This window comes from Lontra canadensis, unplaced genomic scaffold (genome assembly GCF_010015895.1).
Source record: "Lontra canadensis isolate GAN:19392208 unplaced genomic scaffold, GSC_riverotter_1.0 scaffold53, whole genome shotgun sequence".
In the NCBI taxonomy this organism is placed as follows: domain Eukaryota; kingdom Metazoa; phylum Chordata; class Mammalia; order Carnivora; family Mustelidae; genus Lontra; species Lontra canadensis.
Window position 1 is genome coordinate 8,643,893 of NW_022631047.1, and position 20,237 is coordinate 8,664,129.

The window sequence follows — 20,237 nt, forward strand, 5'->3', positions numbered from 1 at the left end:
TCAGTGATTTACAATTTTTCTGCATAGCACATTATTACTTATTTGTAGTCCTCACCCCAGTCACTGAACAAATAATAGTGCCTTGCAAGTCTAAAACATCTCATTTTCTCCTTTTTTTAGATTAAATAATTATATTCCACCCAGGGGAGGCTATATTATAGTACAAAAACCCTGAGATTTTAGAAGTTTAACACAATGAAGTTTAAATACACAGACAAATGAGAAGGTGATAGGGTTAAATAACCTTTTTTTTTTTTTTTTTTTTTTTTTTTTTTTTGAATGAAAGAATGGAAGGAAAGCTGTATGTGGGGTTGGGATGGATCCACAGAAGAAAGTGTGGTCAGGAGCCAACTGAAGTACGGTGATTAATGAATATTAGGATGATGATAAGTAAAAAATATGAATGTGGATAAAATTAATCTTTCAAGACAAGAAGTGATGTTATCGTGTATATGAAAACTAGCTGCATAAGCACATGATTGTCATGGTAAATATCAGAAGAAATGTCTAAAATTGTTGCAAGTGTTATTTCTGGGAGATGGGAGTGGGAGGAGGGATTGGTTGGGCAGAGAGGGGCAGGAAACTTTATATTTCATTATAAGCCTTGGGTTCTCTTTAAATTATGTGCATCTATTACTTTGGGAAAGATAAAAATTCATTTCAAAAACCCAAAGATATACTTGGTGAATGATACACAAGCGTAGCCGTGCTTTACAAAGTTTGACAGTATTCCTGGAGGGTACTCAGTCGCTGTGCAGTGAATTCAAGGGTTACTGCTCCATCCTCTACCCTCCTCTTCTCACTGGAAATGAGTTTCTCAGGGAACATTAGTTTCAAGCAAGAGGAGGGGAGCAATTTGAATCTTAAGAAATTAGAGGTTATTAGGTGCACAAAGTCTAATACAGAAGAAGATTTAGAGGTAGGGGAGAAATAAGGGAATAAAGGAGCTTAAGAAAGGGAATGGAAGAGAGATGGTTCTATCAAAAGGCAGACTAAGTAAACAAATAGAAAACTCCCCAAACCACAGCTTACGTGCCATTTTATGAGTACGTTTTCAGATGCCTTAGTAGCCTGTCTTTACATAGTAGATGCCTATTCAGTTGTAATAATGGAAACGTGGAATTCCCATGTCCCGTATCCAGGAATATTGCACATAGCAAACATCTGACATTGTACTGTGCTCCAGACTGCATCTCATAACTGCTTGTTTTCGTGGACATTGTCTTTTTGCACCTTGTTTTCATTTGAAAACATCACCACCCCCACAACAAAGCCAAAAAGAGACGATCATTGTTCACTCATGTGAGATTAGACAAAATGGTTTTAAATTGCATCTGGGAGGGGATTTGGACACTCCCAAAGAAAAAAGTTCATGATGGAAAAATCATTTTAAAACAGACTGGGTTCTCCCTGATCTCACTGGCTTAGTTTGGGATAGAAATAGACTAATTTGGGGGACGATTCTCAAATTTAGCATTCATCAGAAACATGAGAGTTCATTAAAACACTTGCTGGGCCTCACCCCCGGAGATTCCGATTCAGCAAGTTTCTAGGTGATTCTGACAAATTACCAGGTGTTGCAGATGCTTCTAGTCTCAGACCATACTTTGAGAACCTATGGACTGATTCTTGGATGGCTTCTGGAATCCCCTGCTCACAATACCACTCGTTGCTTCAGAAACATGTCACACTGGGTGAATACCTAAGAACCTTGGCTTGGGTCCACAGCTCCGTATCTTCACACAGGTGTACTGATACGGTTTCTTTCCAAAAAGACTTTGCTTTGGGGACAGCTGGTAGGGTGTGTGAAGTCTTCAATGAAAGCCGCCTCCAGAATGCCCTTCATGGACTGTTTGGCTTTCTTCCTGAAATCTTTTCCCAGGAGGGCATAGAGGAAGGGATTAAAGCAACTATTGGCAGATGCTAGAGCAACGGACACGTAGTCCCAAGACAGCAGAGCTTTTCCAAAGGGAGTTTCTGAGTCAAAAAACAATGATAGGACTCCAATAATGTGGTATGGAGCCCAGCAGACACAGAAGACAACCACCACAGCCACGGCCACTCGCAAGGTTTTGGTCCGAGACTTGGTGAAGCGGCCGCGTCGCATTCGGAAGATAATGAGGCCATAACAGGTCATCATGACCATAAAGGGCAGAAGGAAACCCATCACTAGTCTAGTGATGGTTATTGCCATCAGGGGTGTTAGTACTTGATTGTTGTATGAAAACTGGCCTAGATCATGATCCTGGAGATTTTGGAATAGCTCATATGTGTATAAGGAGTTGCTGGAAGTACCAGAGTAAAGCTCTAAATCGGTAGAGAGAAAACTATCAGAGTTATCTGGTGGGTTAGTTCTGCGATCTTCAATAGGAAACCCACTGGGGCTTATAGATGAGACCTTACTAGCAAGAAAATTATAATATGGATATTGACTAGATAATTTAGCTGAATCCACAGGGAGTGACTCTCCAGAAGGTCTTTGAAATGTTTGAGAATAGAGGATAGTGGTGGCTGTCCAAGGAAGATCATTTGTTTGTAAAGAGAAAGACTCTAATCCCTCACCCATCTCTCCAGGCAGGTGCACAGTGGAGTTGTCAAGAGACCCATTTTCCAGTAGATCACTGGTGAAGTCTGAATAACCAAAGGAGCTGTAGGGACTAAAATTGTAGCCACACATGTAATGGTCATCTACAGCGAATGTTTTCCGGTACATGAACACGGGCATACACATTACAAAAGCCACCACCCATATACATCCGCAGATAGCGAAGGCTGTCCCCACTTTGCGGTGATTCTGGCACCAGATTGGCCTGAGGACCAAAAGACAACGATCCAGGCTAATGGCAGTCAGCAGGAAGACGCTGGCAAACATGTTGAGGATGATGATGGAGGGGATGAGCTTGCACAGGAACCAGCCATAGGGCCAGTGTCCTTGCAGCGCCAAGTGAGCCAGGGAGAAGGGCAACGAGAGGCAGCAGAGGAAGTCGGCCAGCGTGAGATGGAGAAACCAAACGGTGTTCACTGTCCGCTGCATCTTTAGGCCAGCCACCCACAGCACCAGCCCGTTGCCTGGCAACCCCAGTAAGAAAGTGAGGCTGAGAATGCCCATGGAGAGAATGACTTGGGGTTCGTACCAGGGCTGTGAGGGTAGGTCAGTTGAATTGTTATCAGCGGAGGAAGGCTCCATTGCTGAACTTCTCTAAAAATATAAGCAATAATATTAAAAACTATCTTTTTCTTAAAAAGCATATCCTTAGAATTACAACCCTCCCACATAATGCTGTAGACTACAGAGGCCCCTGTTTTAGTCTGTATTCCTTAACTTCACCCTGGACCACATGAAAACATTCTATGATCGTTAAAATCTACCATATCAATTTAAATGTGTACCGAAATCATAATTTCATTTGGAAGTCCCTGTCAATGTACATTTCTCCTCTTTCTTGCAATTACAATATGACATTCTGCACTCGTTCCTTTCCTTACCCAGTGTTCCCTACTAAAAACAAGCAGGGCTCCTGGGTGGCTCAGTCGGTTAAGTGTCTTCCCTCAGCTCAGGTCATGATCCTTGGGTCCTGGGATCAAGCCCCACATTGTGCTTTTCCCTCTGCCTGCCACTCCCCCTGCTTGTGCATGCTCTCTCTCTCTCTCTGTCACATAAATAAATAATCTTAGAAAACAAAACAAGACACAAAAAAAAAAAACCAAATAAGCTAAATGGATGAACAATAACTTTAGACCAGAGGTTCCCAGCTTTCGATCCACAAAAAGGCTTTATGGAGCTCCATCACCACCTCAAACAGTATGTAAGATTTTAAGGTTGCATATTTCCATTTCTATGAGGGCAGAAGGGCCATCCAATCCCTCCACCAGATTTTCAATGACTCACTACCACAAAAAAGGTAATGTAGACTCAGTTGTATCTTTACTTTTTAATAAAAAATAAAAAAAGATTATTTATTTATTTGAAAGAGAGAGAGACCATGAGCAAGGAGAAGAGGGAGAAGCAGGCTCCCTGCTGACCAGGGAGCCAATGTGGGGCTCAATCCCAGGACTCTCTAATCGTGACCTGAGCTGAAGGCAGCTGCTTCACCAACTGAGCCACCCAGGTGCCGCCCCCAGTTACGTCTTTAGATATAACCTCATCTTTTCCTCTTGCTTTCAAATTTCTCAAGAGTTGTTTACCCTCTCAGCATCGATTCCCTCAATACCCGTCATTTCTTTCTTGTCTTTTAAAAATGTTATTCATGGGGTGCCTGGGTGGCTCATTGGGTTAAAGCCTCTGCCTTCGGCTTAGGTCGTGATCCCAGGGTCCTGGGATCGAGCTCTGCATCGGGCTCTCTGCTCAGTGGGGAGCCTGCTTCCTCCTCTCTCTCTCCCTTCCTCTCTGCCTACTTGTAGATCTCTGTCAAATAAAAAAAAAATCTTAAAAAAAAAGTTATTCATGAATATATACACATATATTTGCATATATACATATATGTATATGTGCATCCATATTTTTCTTAATTAAAATTTAACAAAACTTGATTAGTCTGTGCATATTTAAAAATTCTTTAATTATGGGAAAATACACATAACACAAAATTTACCATTCTAATCATTTTTTTAAGTATAAAGTTCAGCAGTATCAAGTATATTCACGTTACTATACAATTAACCTCCACAATTTTTTCACCTTGTAAAACTGAAACTCTAATTCTATTAGACAATGGTTCCCCACTTACCTCTTCCCCCAGCCACTGGCAAACCACCAGGCTACTCTCTGTTACTATTTGTATTTGACTACTCTAGACATCTCATATAAATGAAATTGTACAGCATTTGTCTTCTGGTGTCTGGTTTATTTCCCTTGGCAAAATGTTCTCAAGGCTCATCCATGTTGTAGCATATGTCAGAATTTCTTTCTTTTTAAGGCTAAATAATATTCCATTTAATGTAAACCTCACATTTTGCTTACCCACTCATCTCTTTTTTTTTTTTTTAAAGATTTTATTTATTTGTCAGAGAGAGAGGGAGAGAGAGCGAGCACAGACAGACAGAATGGCAGGCAGAGGCAGGGGAGAAGCAGGCTCCCCGCCGAGCAAGGAGCCCGATGTGGGACTCGATCCCAGGACGCTGGGATCATGACCTGAGCTGAAGGCAGCTGCTTAACCAACTGAGCCACCCAGGCGTCCCGCCACTCATCTCTTGATGGACATCTGAATTGTTTTCATCTTTTAGCTCTTGTGAACAGTGCTGCTATGAACTGGCATGCATATTGTTGTATAAACTGATTTCCTTTTTTCAGCTAGTCTCCACATTATGCAGTAATATTTTACCCTAAGGAATACTCAGTCTTTGCCTAGTTTTTTCTAGATGTAGTTTTTTTCTCACTGCCCCGAAACATCTTCTGTAGCTGATTGATCCACAGTTATAGCCAATCTAGGATCACACTTTGCATCCAAATGTTATGTTTAAGTCTCTCTCTCTCTCTCCTTTTTTAACATAGTTTGTCAGGGATGCTAGCTTGTCTCAGGGTCGGTCTGTTGTTCTCACCACTCACTTTTTAACCTTTGTAATTTGTAATTTTTTAACACTTTGTAATTTGTCTTCTGACCCATCACTGGGCTAAAGTTACCTCTAAAATTATTTCTAAATAACAAATCCAAACATCTGTCTTTTTTCTCTGTCTTTATCAACAACTCCATTCTCTTGGCCTCTTGACATTACCGTCCCCTAATTCCGAAGACTCCCGTAAATGCACCCTACTTTATAGCTTTCTTGAACAATTCACTATTTTGGCTAATGCTGTTTACTTCTGTCGGGAATTATGTCCTTCACCTTAACCTCCTTTGTCCTGCATCCTTAATCTCTACCTGTTGAAATTCTAGCCATTCCTCAAAATAAGCTCAAATGTTCTTCTTCTTCGAAATCTCCTCTTAAAGTCTCAATAAGAAATTAGTTCTTCAACCTCTTAAATTTGTGTGTGTGTATATGTGTTGAATCTCCATTTCATATTCTCTGTGCAGCAAAGCATTTTGCCTTGTATTATAATAATTATTATTTTAAAAAGGTTTTATTTATTTATTTGACAGAGAGAGACACAGCGAGGGAGGGATCACAAGCGGGGGAGTGGGAGAGAGAGAAGCAGACTTACCACTGAGCAGGGAGCCCGATGCAGGGCTTGATCCCAGCACTCTGGGATCATGACCTGACCCGAAGGCAGACGCTTAGCAACTGAGCCACCCAGGCGCTCCTGTATTATAATTATTGTCATGGCTGTCTTATCTATTATTCTGGCCTTAAATTTCATAATGGTAAAAATGAGTCTTCTACCTAAGTGCTTGTTCTACCGAAGTTAGCACAATGGATTCTATGACATAAAGATCAAAGATGACTTCAGTGCATGGATGTTCATGTTTGGGGTTTACGTTATTTTCTTTTTCAACTAAATTTAAATTTTTTATTATTGTCCACTTAATCCATTAAATACGCTGTCTCTTCTAACTTCCCTTTTGGTTTCCAGTTTCCAGTTCTTACTGGCTATAATAGCATTTTATGATTCCTTTCATAGAGTCCCAAAATATTTTCATGACTTGGAATTCTGTTGAGCTAACCAAATGCTGTCATAGGGTCTTACATGATTAGCAGAAGTTAAAATAACTGAGTCAACAAAATAATAGAAAAGAAGAAGTGATTCTCATTCTCCCTCTCTGTAGCCTTATGCACTCAAATACTCAAGTCTTATCAGGACCCCTTCTTTCCTTGCTGGGCACAGCAGCTACCCTGGTCCACTGTCCTGCTCCAGTATACATAGTCATGCCAACATCTGTGAAGTATTGAGAGAAGGATAGAATCAGAGAAGCTAGGACTGAAAAGAAACATAGCAATTATTTTTCCTTGTCTCTAGTTTTATTTTGCAGTTTTTGACACAGAAACTCAGCAAATTAGGGGACTGTCACATATTCACAACTAGGAGGGTTATAAGATCTTAAGTCCAATAATCTTTCTACTACAAAGAACCACAGAACTAAAAAGGCTTCAGTATTGTTATTATTAACAATAACATGGGAAAGTTACCGAGAGCTGCGCAAACTGAAGTAATAAAGACTGAAAAGAAAGTCATCTGGGTGGGTCATTCTGTTAAGCAACTGACTCTTGATTTTGGCTCAGATCATGATCTTAGGGTCATGGGATCAAGCCCCGCATTGGGCAGGGTCTGCTGGAGATTCTCTCCCTGTGCCCCTGCCCACTCCCCCTTGTGCTCTCTCTCCCCCCTAAAATAAATAAATAAATATTTCAAAAAAAGATTAAAAAAGAGCAAGATTCTAATATAAATAGAGCCATAGGTATGAACTATATTTTAAATATCATATATCATCTGCCTTGAAAGTATGTATAAATCAGTCTTAAAAATCTTTCAGAATGAACAAGATCACTTTTTACATTTCTCCAAGTGTTTTGGCTGAAAGATACCTCTACATTTGCCACTGGTAGAACCCTTTCTTTCTCTTTCCTTCTTTCTTTCTTTTTTAGTTTTCAATACTACATTGGCCAAAAGTAGTTAAAAGGATAAAGACATTCCTGAAACTAAAATTCAGTTATAACAGGACAAGAAAGTAGATTCCAGAATCAAATACTAATGATAGGGAGACAGAGTTGGTAACAATAAAGAATAAGTAGGGGCGCCTGGGTGGCTCAGTGGGCTAAGCCTTTGCTTTTGGCTCAGGTCATGATCTCAGGGTCCTGGGATCAAGCCCCGCATCAGGCTCTCTGCTCAGCAGGGAGCCTGCTTCCCCCCTACCCCCCCGCCTGCCTCTCTGCCTACTTGTGATCTCTGTCTGTCAAATAAATAAATAAAATCTAAAAAAAAAAAAGAATAAGCAAAAGAATAAAAAAAAAAAGAGGAAATAGGAGTGAGAAAAAAATATATATAAAAAGGCAACTGACTTGAAGAATTAGCTATTGTGAAAAGCTGGTCTCAAAATTCAGAAAGAGACACACAGCCGATTTAAGAGGAAAAAATGGCATAAAATTCACTATTTGTTCTAGAATGGAAATACGAAGAATGAAGATAATTTAGAACATGGGATATTTAGTAAAAGAAAGGTGGATATGGAGATAAAACCAAAGAAAGAAAAGTTGGGGAAAGAATGGGGGAAGAGGAGATAATGACCCTCAAATCATTATCAATAATAAGCAGAAGCAGCACAAGTTGTCTGGTGAATGTAGGTTTTCTTACCAAAACCCTGAGACAGTAGCTGACGGCCTCAGCACAGGTCTGGAGGTCGCCACAAATCCCGTGTGGGTCTCACACTTACCCACAATCAAGCTATGAAGTATGTTTAGGAAATCTGCTGAGCACTTCCTCTTCCCTCTCTTCGATTCTGGTGATAGAGGAAAACTCCACACTTTTGACTACTATCTGACTTCACAGGATGAGTTTTGAAGTGAGTCACTCCTCAGTGTTTCAGATAAGAAAAGTAAAAAAAAAAAGCAGAAGTGGGAGGGCATAATTGTTTTCTGCAGAACACAGAATACGGCTAAAGAGAGAGTATTTCTGCACATAAGCTTCTCACTTGGTAGATTTTTGCTTGTGTTTTAGAAACACATACACATGACCCTATGCTATGTGAGGGTGGGGGTCCTGAGTGGCTGGAAGGCATGACCGGCACAATCCTGATATAAGAATCTCAAATAGCATCTCCTGAATGCTTATTATGTGTAAAGAAACATGCCATTCCAAAATCGGATTAATTAAACTATGTTCTAATATTGAGAGGTCCACGATCTAGTAGGAGTAAGCACCTATACACACCCAAAATCCCCCTTCAATACAACCCAGACTATGATGGCAGAAGTGCCAGTAGAAGTAAAATAGTACAACATAACAGGATGGCTCCGTTTAGCCTGGGACAATCTAAGAAAGTCTTAAGGTAGAAGTAAGATCTGGGTACTTTTAAAAAAAAAATTATTTATTTTTTAAATTTCTTTTCAGTGTTCCAGAATTCATTGTGTATGCACCACACTCAGTGCTCCATGCAATATGTGCCCTCCTTAATACCCACCACCAGGCTTACCCAACGGCCCACCCACCCTCTCCTCCCAAACCCTCAGTTAGTTCCTCAGAGTCCAGTCTCTCATGGTTCGTCTCCTCCTCTAATTTCCCCCAACTCCCTTCTCCTCTCCATCTCCCTATGTCCTCCATGTTATTCCTTATGATCCACAAATAAGCAAAACCATATGATAATTGACTTTCTCTGCTTGACTGATTTCACTCAGCATAATCTCTTCCAGTCCCATCCATGTTGATACAAAAGCTGGATATTCATCCTTTCTGATGGAAGCATAATACTCCATAGTATATATGGACCACATCTTCTTTATCCATTTGTCCATTGAAGGGCACCTTGGTTCTTTCCACAGTTTGGCAATTGTGACCATTGCTGCTATGAACATTGGGGTACAGATGGCCCTTCTTTTCACTACATCTGTATCTTTGGGGGTAAATACCCAGTAGTGCAATTGCAAGGTCATAGGGTAGCTCTATTTTTAATTTCTTAAGGAATCTCCACACTGTTTTCCAAAGTGGCTGCACCAACTTGCATTCTCACCAACACTGTAAGAGGGTTCCCCTTTCTCCATATCCTCTCCAAAACATGTCGTTTACTGTCTTGCTAATTTTGGCCATTCTAACTGGTGTAAGGTGGTATCTCAATGTGGTTTTGATTTGAATCTCCCTGATAGCAAGTGATGATAATAATTTTTTCATGTGTCTGTTAGCCATTTGTATGTCTTCATGGGAGAAGTATCTGTTCATGACTTCTGCCCATTTTTTGACATGATTATCTGTTTTGTGTGCATTGAGTTTGAGGAGTTCTTTATAGACCTTGGATATCAGCCCTTTGTCTGTACTGTTAAAGACTTTTTAAAAAAAATTTCATTTTATTTGAGAGAAAGCACAAGCTTGGGCAGGGGGAGGGGCAAAGGGAGAGAGAGGATATCAAGCAGATGCCATGCTCAGCACAGAGCCCAACAGGGGTTTTGAACTCATGACTCTGAGATCTTGACCTGAGAAGAAACTGAGAGTAGGATGCTTAACCGGTTGAGCCATCCAGGCATCCCTGGGCAGGTCCTTAAAGATCTCTATAGACAGGAGAAGTTGACATGCTATTTAGAATGTTCAAGTGGAGATAAATGAGAGGCAGGTGGGTGGGAGAATGTTTTGGGTATTGGGGATGGACAGAATAGTCAATCAACTAGATTGTTTCATCAAGAAGGCATACAGAAGATTGAAGCAATGATTCAAGCTTAAAGTATACATCTTAAAAATTCTCACTCACATTGTTCTTTTACATGTATGCATATGAAATAAAATTCACTTGGGTCAAATGTATTTGAAGACCGTTGCCTGAGGTAAAGGCTTCAGTCCATATTAATCAACTTACTGTTCAAACAATATCTGCTCCTCCTCTTGTTTGCAGAGACATCACCTTAAAATTTTTTTAAGACAGAAAGACCCAAGAAAAATGCCAAGAGAGTGATTGATTGACTGATTGATTGATGTCCATTGTTATTTAATGATAGAGGTAGTACATATAAAGAAGATTAATTGAAATAATACAAAAGTTAAAGGGTAAAAGAATGAAAGTTTTTATTTCCAATTCCACTGCCTAGAAGTAACTATTTTTAATAGCTTCACATTCATTCTTTGTAAATTTGTTCTAAGTAGAACACATATACATATACATAAAAGGTAGTTTCAAACAAAAATGGGATTATAATTTACATGTGATTTTATGATCTGCTTTTTTGCTTAACAATATGTCAGAACATATTTCCATGTTGGTGCATATAGTTCTATTAATTATATTCTGTTTTTTAAAGAAATATTTAATTTATTTATTTGACAAAGAGAGATACAGCGAGAGAGGGAACATAAGCAGGGACAGTGAGAGTGGAAGAAGCACACTCCCCACCATGCAGGGATTCTGATGTGGGACTCAATCCCAGGACCCTGGGATCATGCCCTGAGCCAAAGGCAGACGGTTAAGACTGAGCCACCCAGGAGCCCCAAATTCTGTTTTTTTATTTTAATCTAGTATTTGGAAACGTGGAATAATGAAGGTATTCAGAAAGCACAAATAGTGAGCATACAAAAGATAGTATTATCATAAGTGTGCATATATACACATTTTATATATCTATATATACACATATATACATAAAATAATTCATTCTCATGTTAAAAAAAAACTTTAAATATAGAACGACTAAAATGAAATGAAAACTGAAATTTCCAGAATACCTAGCTATCCTATTGTTACTCCCTGGAGGAAACTCTTTCATAAATATAAATGCAATTACATTACATATATTGTCTTGTGCTTTTTCTATTTACCTTTTCATATCTGGACATAGTAGTCCACATCATTTTTTTTTAAGATTTTATTTATTAATTTGACAGAGATCATAAGTAGGCAGAGCAGCAGGTGGTGGGAGTGGGGGAAAAAGGCTCCCTGCCGAGCAGAGAGTCTGATGCGGGGCTCGATCCCAGGACCCCGGGATCATGACCTGAGCTGAAGGCAGAGGCCTAACCCACTGAGCCACCCAGGCACCCCCACATAATATTTTTAAAATTGGTCCATATTATCCCTTTAATCAATTAGTTCTCTGTTGATGAATAGTCTGTTTTTATCAACTCTTTTTTTCAAAGATTTATTTATTTATTTTAGAGAGAGAGAGAGAGAGAAAAAGAGTTCAAACATGAGCAGGGGGAGGGGCAAAGAGGAAGGGAGAGTTGGAAAGAGAATCTCAAGCAGACTCCCTGTTGAGATCAGAGTCCTACCCAGGGCTCTTGATCTTACCACCCTGACATCATGACCCGAGTTGAAACAAAGAATCAGATGCTCAATGACTGAGTCACAAGGTGCCCTATTTTTTAAAATCAACTTTTAAAGCAGTTACAAACAATGCTCCAATGAGTACTTTTGTATTTTACACATCCATGAACACTTTTGTAGAATAGGTTCCGAGAGTTATAACTGCTAAGTCTAAGAGTATGTGCATTTATATTTTTGAAAGATATATAATTTCCTACTACAGAGATTCCATCAATTTATACTTTCACCAATAGTGGTGAGAATATCTTTTTTTTTTTTTTTTTTTGAGAGCATCTTTTCCACTTGCAAAAGGTAAGGTCTTTGTCATTAAGTTCAGTATCATAAACATGTACTCTGCTCCTACCACAGACGCTATGCTTTGTGCTGTAGGAGATACAGATGCAATGAGAGATACATATCATTATAACTTAATAAGGGCTGCTGGGTCACTCTGGAAAGCAGTATGAAAAAAGTTGAAAATGGAGCTACAACCCAGCAATTACACTACTGGTATTTACCCCAAAGATACAAATTTATTGATCTGAAGGGGCATGTGTACCCTAATGTTTACAGCAGCAATGTCCACAATAGCCAAACTTTGGAAAGAGCCTAGATGTCCATCAACAGATGAATGGATAAAGAAGATGTGTATATATATGTACACACACACACACACACACACTCACACACACAGAGAGAGAAATATTATGCAGCCATCAAAAACAAAATCTTGTCATTTGCAAAGATGTGGATGGAACTAGAAGATATTATGCTAAATGAAATAAGTCAATCAGAAAGACAGTATCATACAATCTCATTCATATGTGAAATTTGATAAACAAGGCAGAGGATCATAAGGAAAGAGAGGAAAAAAATGAAACAAGACAAAACCAGAGAGGGGGACAAACCATGAGAGACTTTTAATCTTAGGAAACAAGCTGAGGGTTGCTGGAGTGGGGGGGGACAGGAGGGATGGAGTGGCTGGGTGATGGACATTGGGGAGGGTATGTGCTATGGTGAGTGCTGTGAATTGTGTAAGACTGATGAATCACAGACTTGTGTCCCTGAAACAAATAATACATTATCTATTAATAAAAATTAAAAACTTTCTATAGAAAAATAAAATATTTTATCCGGTAAAAAAAAAAGGGGGTGGGGCTGCTGGGAGGTTCCCAATGTGCCCAGAAACATGAGAGAAACGCTAATTCTTACTGAAGCAAACAGACCACTGAAGAGGTAGCACTTGAGCTAGACTTTAAAGATGGGTAGAAATTTTACAGGCCCTTGTAGTGCAGAAAAAATAACATTTTATCTGTTTCTCTGCCCTATGAGGTCATGACTTTGTTTCTATGTCCAGTGCCTGTTACATTCTTGGTATAACATATGGGTATGAATGAATGAAAGAATGAATATGTGGTTGAAAAGGATGTTGACTTTTGAATATAATTCAAAGATTTAAGAGTCTTTAAGGTTGTTTCTCAAGTGGATTCAGTCTTTCTAAAGATTATAAAGCAATTATATCTGTCCTTTCTTATAAAGTACTAGCTGTTTTGTGGTGTAATGTTGAAAAATTAGGGAAACTTATGTGGTTATCTTTTGTTTCCTTTTTTTTTCTTTAACATTTTGTTTGTTTGAGAGATTGAGAGAGAGAGAGCACGAGTAGGAGAAAGGGCAGAGAGAGAGGGAGGGACAAGCAGACTCCCCGGTGAGCACGGAGCCCAACACAGGGCTTGACGCGGAGTTTGATTTCAGGAACTTGGGATCATGACTTGAGCCAAAATCAAGATTTGGAGGCTTAACTGACTGAACCATCAGTCAGCCCCATGTTTTTCTCCTTTTGAATATCTAAATTATAAACATCTAAGAAGAGATTAGATGCTCTAGAAAGAATGAAATCTTGAATATATATTACAAAGTCAGTCATACTAAAACCTTTTATGAGCTACTGATTAATTCTACATTTTCAGTGATGGCAATTTGTATTTGCTTGGCCAAATTAAAAACTTTGGAATCATAGAACCTCTAGCCTGTTTTGCCTGAGAGAATTAAAAAATAAACATACAACAGAGTTTCTGCCCTTAAGGTTTTGATGAAAACGGAGTTTGAATCCCAGCTTTGCCAGTTCATTGTGTGACTGTACAGAAATTATTTAGACTCCGTTTTCATTTCCTCACCTGTAAGGGGATTGTGTCAGATTTTATCTATTGAACCGAAGCCCATTCCCATCTTTCCTTACTATCTCTCTATTGGAAGCCTGGGCACCACATTTTCTAGACCTTCTCTCCAGTGGAATTCTGAATAGGCTTTACCAGAAGGTCTATGCTCATGTGCTATCGGAAGGTGAAAGGTAAAGTGAAGCATTGCATTTGATTCTGGAACTTAGTTTGTTCACAATGACTGCAAATCTTTTTTTTTTTAAATTTAATTGATGTATTAACTAATCTCTAAGCCCAATGTGGGGCTCAAACTCACAAACAGGAGATCAAGAGCCACATGCTCCACTGACTGAGGCAGCCAGGTGCCCAGGATTGCAAATCTATTTTACTTTATTTTAGCTTATTATTTATTTATTTACTTATCTGTTTATTTATGTTAGAGACAGTGAGTGTGTGTACACATGTGAGTGGGGTGGGGGTGGGGTATAGGGAGAGGAAGAGAGAATTTTAAGCAGACTCCACACCCAGCAGGGAGCCTGTCATGGGTTTGATCTCACACACTGAGATCATGACCTGAGCTGAAATCAAGTCGGCCACTTAACGGACAGCCACCAGGTGCCCTGCAAATCTATTTTAAAAGTAAAAAAGAACAAAAACCATAAAACAGACTAAACATTAAAACTATATGTATAACTATATTACACACACACACACACACACACACACACATACAGAAAGAGATTGATTGAACAGGGAATCCTTTAGCTTCTGGCTCTGTAGCAGAATACAACCGTGGTAACTCCTGCAAAGGGGATGGGACACATGGCTGAGGCACCTGCTGGCTCCTGTGGGCTCTAGTGGGATTACTGGTTCCTCAGACCTATGCATTCTTAGATGCCTGGGACAGCAGCAAGATCCCTCAGCCCCAAAGCCAAAGGCATACTTGCCCATTCTAGGTGACACACTTTTCCAATTCTAGGGGAGCAGTCACCTGCAATTCTATCATCTCCTCCCCTTTTATCCTTCTAGTGCTCCCAACGCATTCATAACGCTTTCATAACCAGGTCCTTATATTAAATACCCTGTTTGATGTACCTACAATGGTTTCTCTTTTCCTGGCTGGGTAATGACTGATTTAGGGGAATATTCACTGTACTCTGTAGGATTGTTAGGAGTTAATAAATGCATGCCAAGCCCTTGAAAGAGAGTTGGCACATAGGACTCAATAAATGCTAGTAATTATGCCAAAAAAATTACGTGGCTTCCAGTTTTGCCTATTATATCACAACCATTCTTCCAGCTTGGACATGTAACAAATAACTTACGGAATGTTCTTTTCCCATTGTTAAGTCATGTCCTTTCTGTCAAATCAAATCCTAGCCCGTGGCCCTTCAGGAATGTGGATTAGATGTACTCCCTTCTTCCTCTAGCACGTAGCTATAGTAGAACCAAGAAGGGAAACAAATTGAAGAAGAGAGTCACCCAGAAAGGAAAGCAATTCAGTTGAAAAGTAAATAAAACAAAGCAAAAAAACCTGTTCATCCTATCAAAGTATCTGATGCATGTATGCCTAGATCTTGAAAGAAGTGAGTCAAGTTTGACATGATAAATCATTCAGATCCGAGTGCTTTAAAGAAAAGTAAATGTTTCCTCTATTGATTTATTGGTTATTATTTTTCCATTATAGTATGTACCTAGGATAGCCAAGGGAGGGAGATTGAAGGGGAAGGAAACGGAGTCCACCACATTTTTCACGAACACCCTTTGGGGCTTTCATTAGGTGAAACTGAAAGGGGGCAAGGGGACAAGCTTTTGGTTTGTGCTTTATCTAATCTGATGAGAAGCCATAGTCCCTATGGCCCCTGTTTTTTGATGGGGACAGGATTCAGGACTGTTGAGGAACACATAGCTCTACTAAGTGTAAGTCTACATAACTTGTTGAGTAAACTTTGGTGGATTTTGTATGTTAGCTCTCCTACTTGTGCATTATTTAGAAAGTGGCGATGGGCATTAAGGAGGGCATGTGTTGCGATGAGCACTGGGTGTTATACGTGTTAGGGTCCGTGATCAAAGGATCGAGACTGACACAAAGCGAAAATCAAACAAAGCTTTATTTCGCGCCAAGCATCAAAAATCAAACTGACTGGTAGGGACCATCTCTTACGAAGAGACGACGACGATGACCCCAACAAGGTCATTCCCAAAAAGCCTGCTCTGGATGAGGCTGCTCCGCAGACGAGGCCACTCCGGACGAGGCCGCTCTGCAGATGAGGCCACTCCCGGGTTGGAGCCACTCCCAAGAAGAGGCCACTCTGGACGAGGCCACTCCCAGGATGAGGCCACTGCTGACGAGGTCTTTCCCCGGACAGGGCCGCTCCCCGGACAGGAGCTGCTCTGGCGAGGCTGCTCCCCAGACAGGGCCGCTCCCAAGAAGAGGCCACTCTGGACGAGGCCGCTCCCAGGATGAGGCTGCTCCCGACGACGAAGAGGCGATGAGGACAGCGATGATGACAAGGAGGACAACAACCCCGATGACACAGACTCTGCTCCCCATGACGCCACTCTGACAAGGCTGCTCCTCAGAGGAGGCCACCGCTCCGGACGTGGCCGCTCAACAACGAGGCTGCACGTCAACAAGGCCGCTCCCCGGAATGACGCCACTCAGGTGAGGCCCCTCGCGGCAGGGCCGCTGGCGGCTCTGACAGCTCTGACAACTCTGACGTCTCTCCTACTCCTTCCCGCCTCATGTAATGCCAAAACCTTAACCAGTTTATTTTGTCTGTTTTTCATCCTCTGTGCATCCCTGTTGTTAAACACTTTTTCTGCTATTCCCACTAATTTGGTCAGATTCTTCCCTTCAAATCCTTCAATTTTCGGAAGTTTCCTATATCTGGGGCTGACTGACTGACAAAGCAAGATCGTCTAAGTGAGCTATCGTGCAACTTCCCTGAAGTTTACCTCAAGTTGTCTAGCTTAAGTAAATAAACATTTAAAGACAATCAAATCTAGAATTTAACATCCATAAAGGTGTGTTATTAAAACATAATTTTTCTTTCTAAAATAACCCTCGTTTTCAGAGACAGCCAAATCAGGACTAACTTATTTGAAAAACAAGTCCAGTTTTAACAAGCTTGGCCTAATTATTTACATAAGTTCGGCAAGAACAGCGAGGGATCATATAAATCTTTTAGAATCTGCTCTGCTGGAACTTCTCATAAGGAATCTCTAGGTTGAACTTATGATAGCCTCTCCAGGCCAGAAGCCAAGCTACATACTTGCCATCAGACATGCCTGCAATACCTGTTGATTTGGGAGAATTCCTCTTCCTGAGGCCCCCAAAGTATCCTGAGGTTCCTGCACCTGCCAGGAAGTAACATCCTTTACTCACCTGGTGAGGCTGCTGGGAACTCTGTAAGCAAGGTATCAGGCCAACAGTTCCAAAGGGCTTTACGGTTCCAGGTTTTATAAAGTCAACCTTCGTTCCTTTAAGCTGTCTAGTCATATCTGAGTCTTTTCAAATATGACATTCCAGTCAAAGCCATGGTAAAATAACCAGTGTTTCCAATGGTGTCCCGTTACAAGGAGAACAGATTCTTATTGAACTTATGTAAATGACTGATTGCCATGGAAGAAAAAATACTTGCTGAGACCTTTTGGTTTCAGAGGGTTCAGGTAGAGAGAAAGAGTTGAATACCTTGATTTGTTTACAAATGACTACATTTTTATCTCTGTAAGTTACAGATAACTTAAGAAAAAGTTTCCCTAGTCTGGAAGAGCAAACATTAAAGAACCATTAATTTTTTTTTTTTTTAAGATTTTATTTATTTGTTTGACAGAGATCACAAGTAGGCAGAGAGGCAGGCAGAGAGAGAGGAAGGGAAGCAGGCTCCCCGCTGAGCAGAGAGCCAGATGCGGGACTCGATCCCAGGATCCTGGGATCACGACCCGAGCCGAAGGCAGCGGCTCAACCCACTGAGCCACCCAGGCGCCCCAAGAACCATTAATGTTTAAAATAAGACAAAACATCAAGAGATACAACTTTACAATCTTTCAGTTCACCTAGTCCCATGTTAATAATTCTGGTTTAGTCCGAATGCAGCTTTTACTTCTGTAAATTCTTACCCATTTCAGTTCTAGGATTTTAACATATCAAAGACCTGTATTTGTCCTGAAAGTCTCCCATATGAATTTTCTTTGAGATGGAATTTATCTTACAAGAGAATTAAAACAATTACAAATGACAAAAACTCAGAATAGATATGGTAAAGAGCTGGTGAGATGAGAATTTACAATGTAACTGGCAAGAAAATCAGGTTACTTCTGTGACATGTAACACTTCCATAATCACAATATCAAGTGATGATCTATCAACATATTAAAACTTTAGGAAATTCCCAAATGTAACCCAAGGTTTATCATTGGTTTAAATCTTGTCAACAATTGCTAAAACCTTAGAAAGTTTTAAAACACATGCCTAATATAATTAGGGATGTTAAACACCTGATAAAACAAAACATAGAAACTGAATTTTCTGGGCAGGCAAAGAGAAAACCATAACAGATCAATTAACTTAAGAAAACTTTGTCTTTTTAAACAGAGAGAAAACCAGCTTTTCTATACCAGTGTCTTTTTTTTTTTTTTAAGTATGCAGATAATGAGTTTACTAGGTTTCCCTCCCATCGTGAATGATGTCGCAGACAAAGGGAGGGGGATCTTTCAGATGCTGTCCTGCTCGTATCTCTCACAGGAACTTAGGAGAGTCTTAGCTAAGGTCTGTCCATATAAACCCCGGACCAGGCTACTCCATGGAGTAGATGACCGTTATGCTATATGATGCCCTGGGAGACTCAGGGTGCAGCCCACTCAGACTCCGTAGCCGAAGCGGTGGAGCCATACAAACACATTCACACAGTCAGGCACTCTTCAGATTCAAACAGGTTGGACACCCTCCCCTTTTTGGGTATCCCTGGCTAATGGGAGGTGATCAGTCTCTCCTTTCATTCTTTTACGAATGGATCTAGCTCCCACAGTGGCCTCGGGGCTGTTTTTCTCTCTTTTTACATATCTCCTACTTTTTACATACAGAGTTGCTTTTCTCATTTCCATCAGTCTTAAATACACTTAACAGAATTTCGTACTCTTAGAAATACCTTAACCTCTACTGAAGACTAAATATAAACCAATTATGAGTTGTTACAACGGAATTCTTTAGATGGCAAATTTATCAACCAGTTAAGCACAGAACGTGTTCACCAGCAGATTTCAAAAGCACAAATCCAGTTCCAGCAGCCAATGCTCTAGCATTTTATCCCATTTGGTTAAGACCTACATGTCCAACAAATTTAATTCCATTTGTCATTCAAGCAACCCTTCACAGTTTCAGGTTACCAAAGACTTCGGAAGCCACTTTAACAATTACACATTAAAACCTTGAGACAGACAAATAACCATCTCCACTTCAGAAGCCATGCTCTCCCACCAGCAAGGGGGAGGGGCTAGGCAGTCCACCTTGGGCCAGAGAAGGCAAGGAATTCCCCGAAACAAAGGGAGTTTTGGCAGTTACTTGGGAATATTCCTTAAAGTCTCTGTCTTGAGTTTGGTTCATCCTGCAGTGCCAGTTCTGCTTACCAAAAGTGGCCCACTAGGCACTCATATTCCACGCCCGGCTCCAGTGAGCATCAGCATTGGGCACCTTAACCCAGCATTAGACTAACCCCAGTTGGCTCCAGTCATAGCCCTTAACACACGAAATGAGTGAGCAAGAAGCCTCACATCTATTATGAAAAACAGAAAGATGAAAGTCAGAGTCCCCTTACCCTCTGCTTGCCCCATTCCTTCAATCATAACAAACAACACAACAGACAACAAAAGGACCAGGCAAAGACAACCGCAGGCCCAATGATTCTTACCCAGAACCTGCCACTGGTGGGGGCTTTCTTTATCCCCTGACCGCCTAGGGGGACTCGAACCCCCCGACTGCCCAGGGGGACTTGAACCCCCCATTGATCTACCAGCAGAGGGATGGGGCGTCCCCACATCCACTCCAGCCCTGGGGAGCATGGCTGCGTGCAGCTTCTCCCTAGTGGGCCATACCCTGGAGCTCCAACCAGACAGACAGATAGGATCCCGTGATCTTACCTCCGGAAGCTTTTCCCAAAAATTCCGATGCTGGCTCAGTTCTCATTGTTTGAATCCGGGTGCCCCCTCCAATGTTAGG

General features: G+C 40.7%; 1 protein-coding gene across 1 annotated transcript; it reads right to left on the bottom strand.

The window, feature by feature from the left end:
• Positions 1-332: 332 nt before the first annotated feature.
• Positions 333-8,304, bottom strand: C3AR1 (complement C3a receptor 1). The gene is made up of 2 exons (XM_032874670.1): positions 8,225-8,304; positions 333-3,199 (listed from the first exon to the last, which is right to left on the bottom strand). Exon 2 carries the CDS (start codon positions 3,185-3,187, stop codon positions 1,739-1,741), a length of 1,449 nt encoding a protein of 482 aa, XP_032730561.1. The 5' UTR covers positions 3,188-3,199; positions 8,225-8,304; the 3' UTR covers positions 333-1,738.
• Positions 8,305-20,237: the final 11,933 nt, after the last annotated feature.

What these genes read in the sequence shown, in the direction of transcription:
- C3AR1 (XM_032874670.1), bottom strand. Translation starts at nt 3,187, where the DNA reads ATGGAGCCTTCCTCCGCTGATAACAATTCAACTGACCTACCCTCACAG.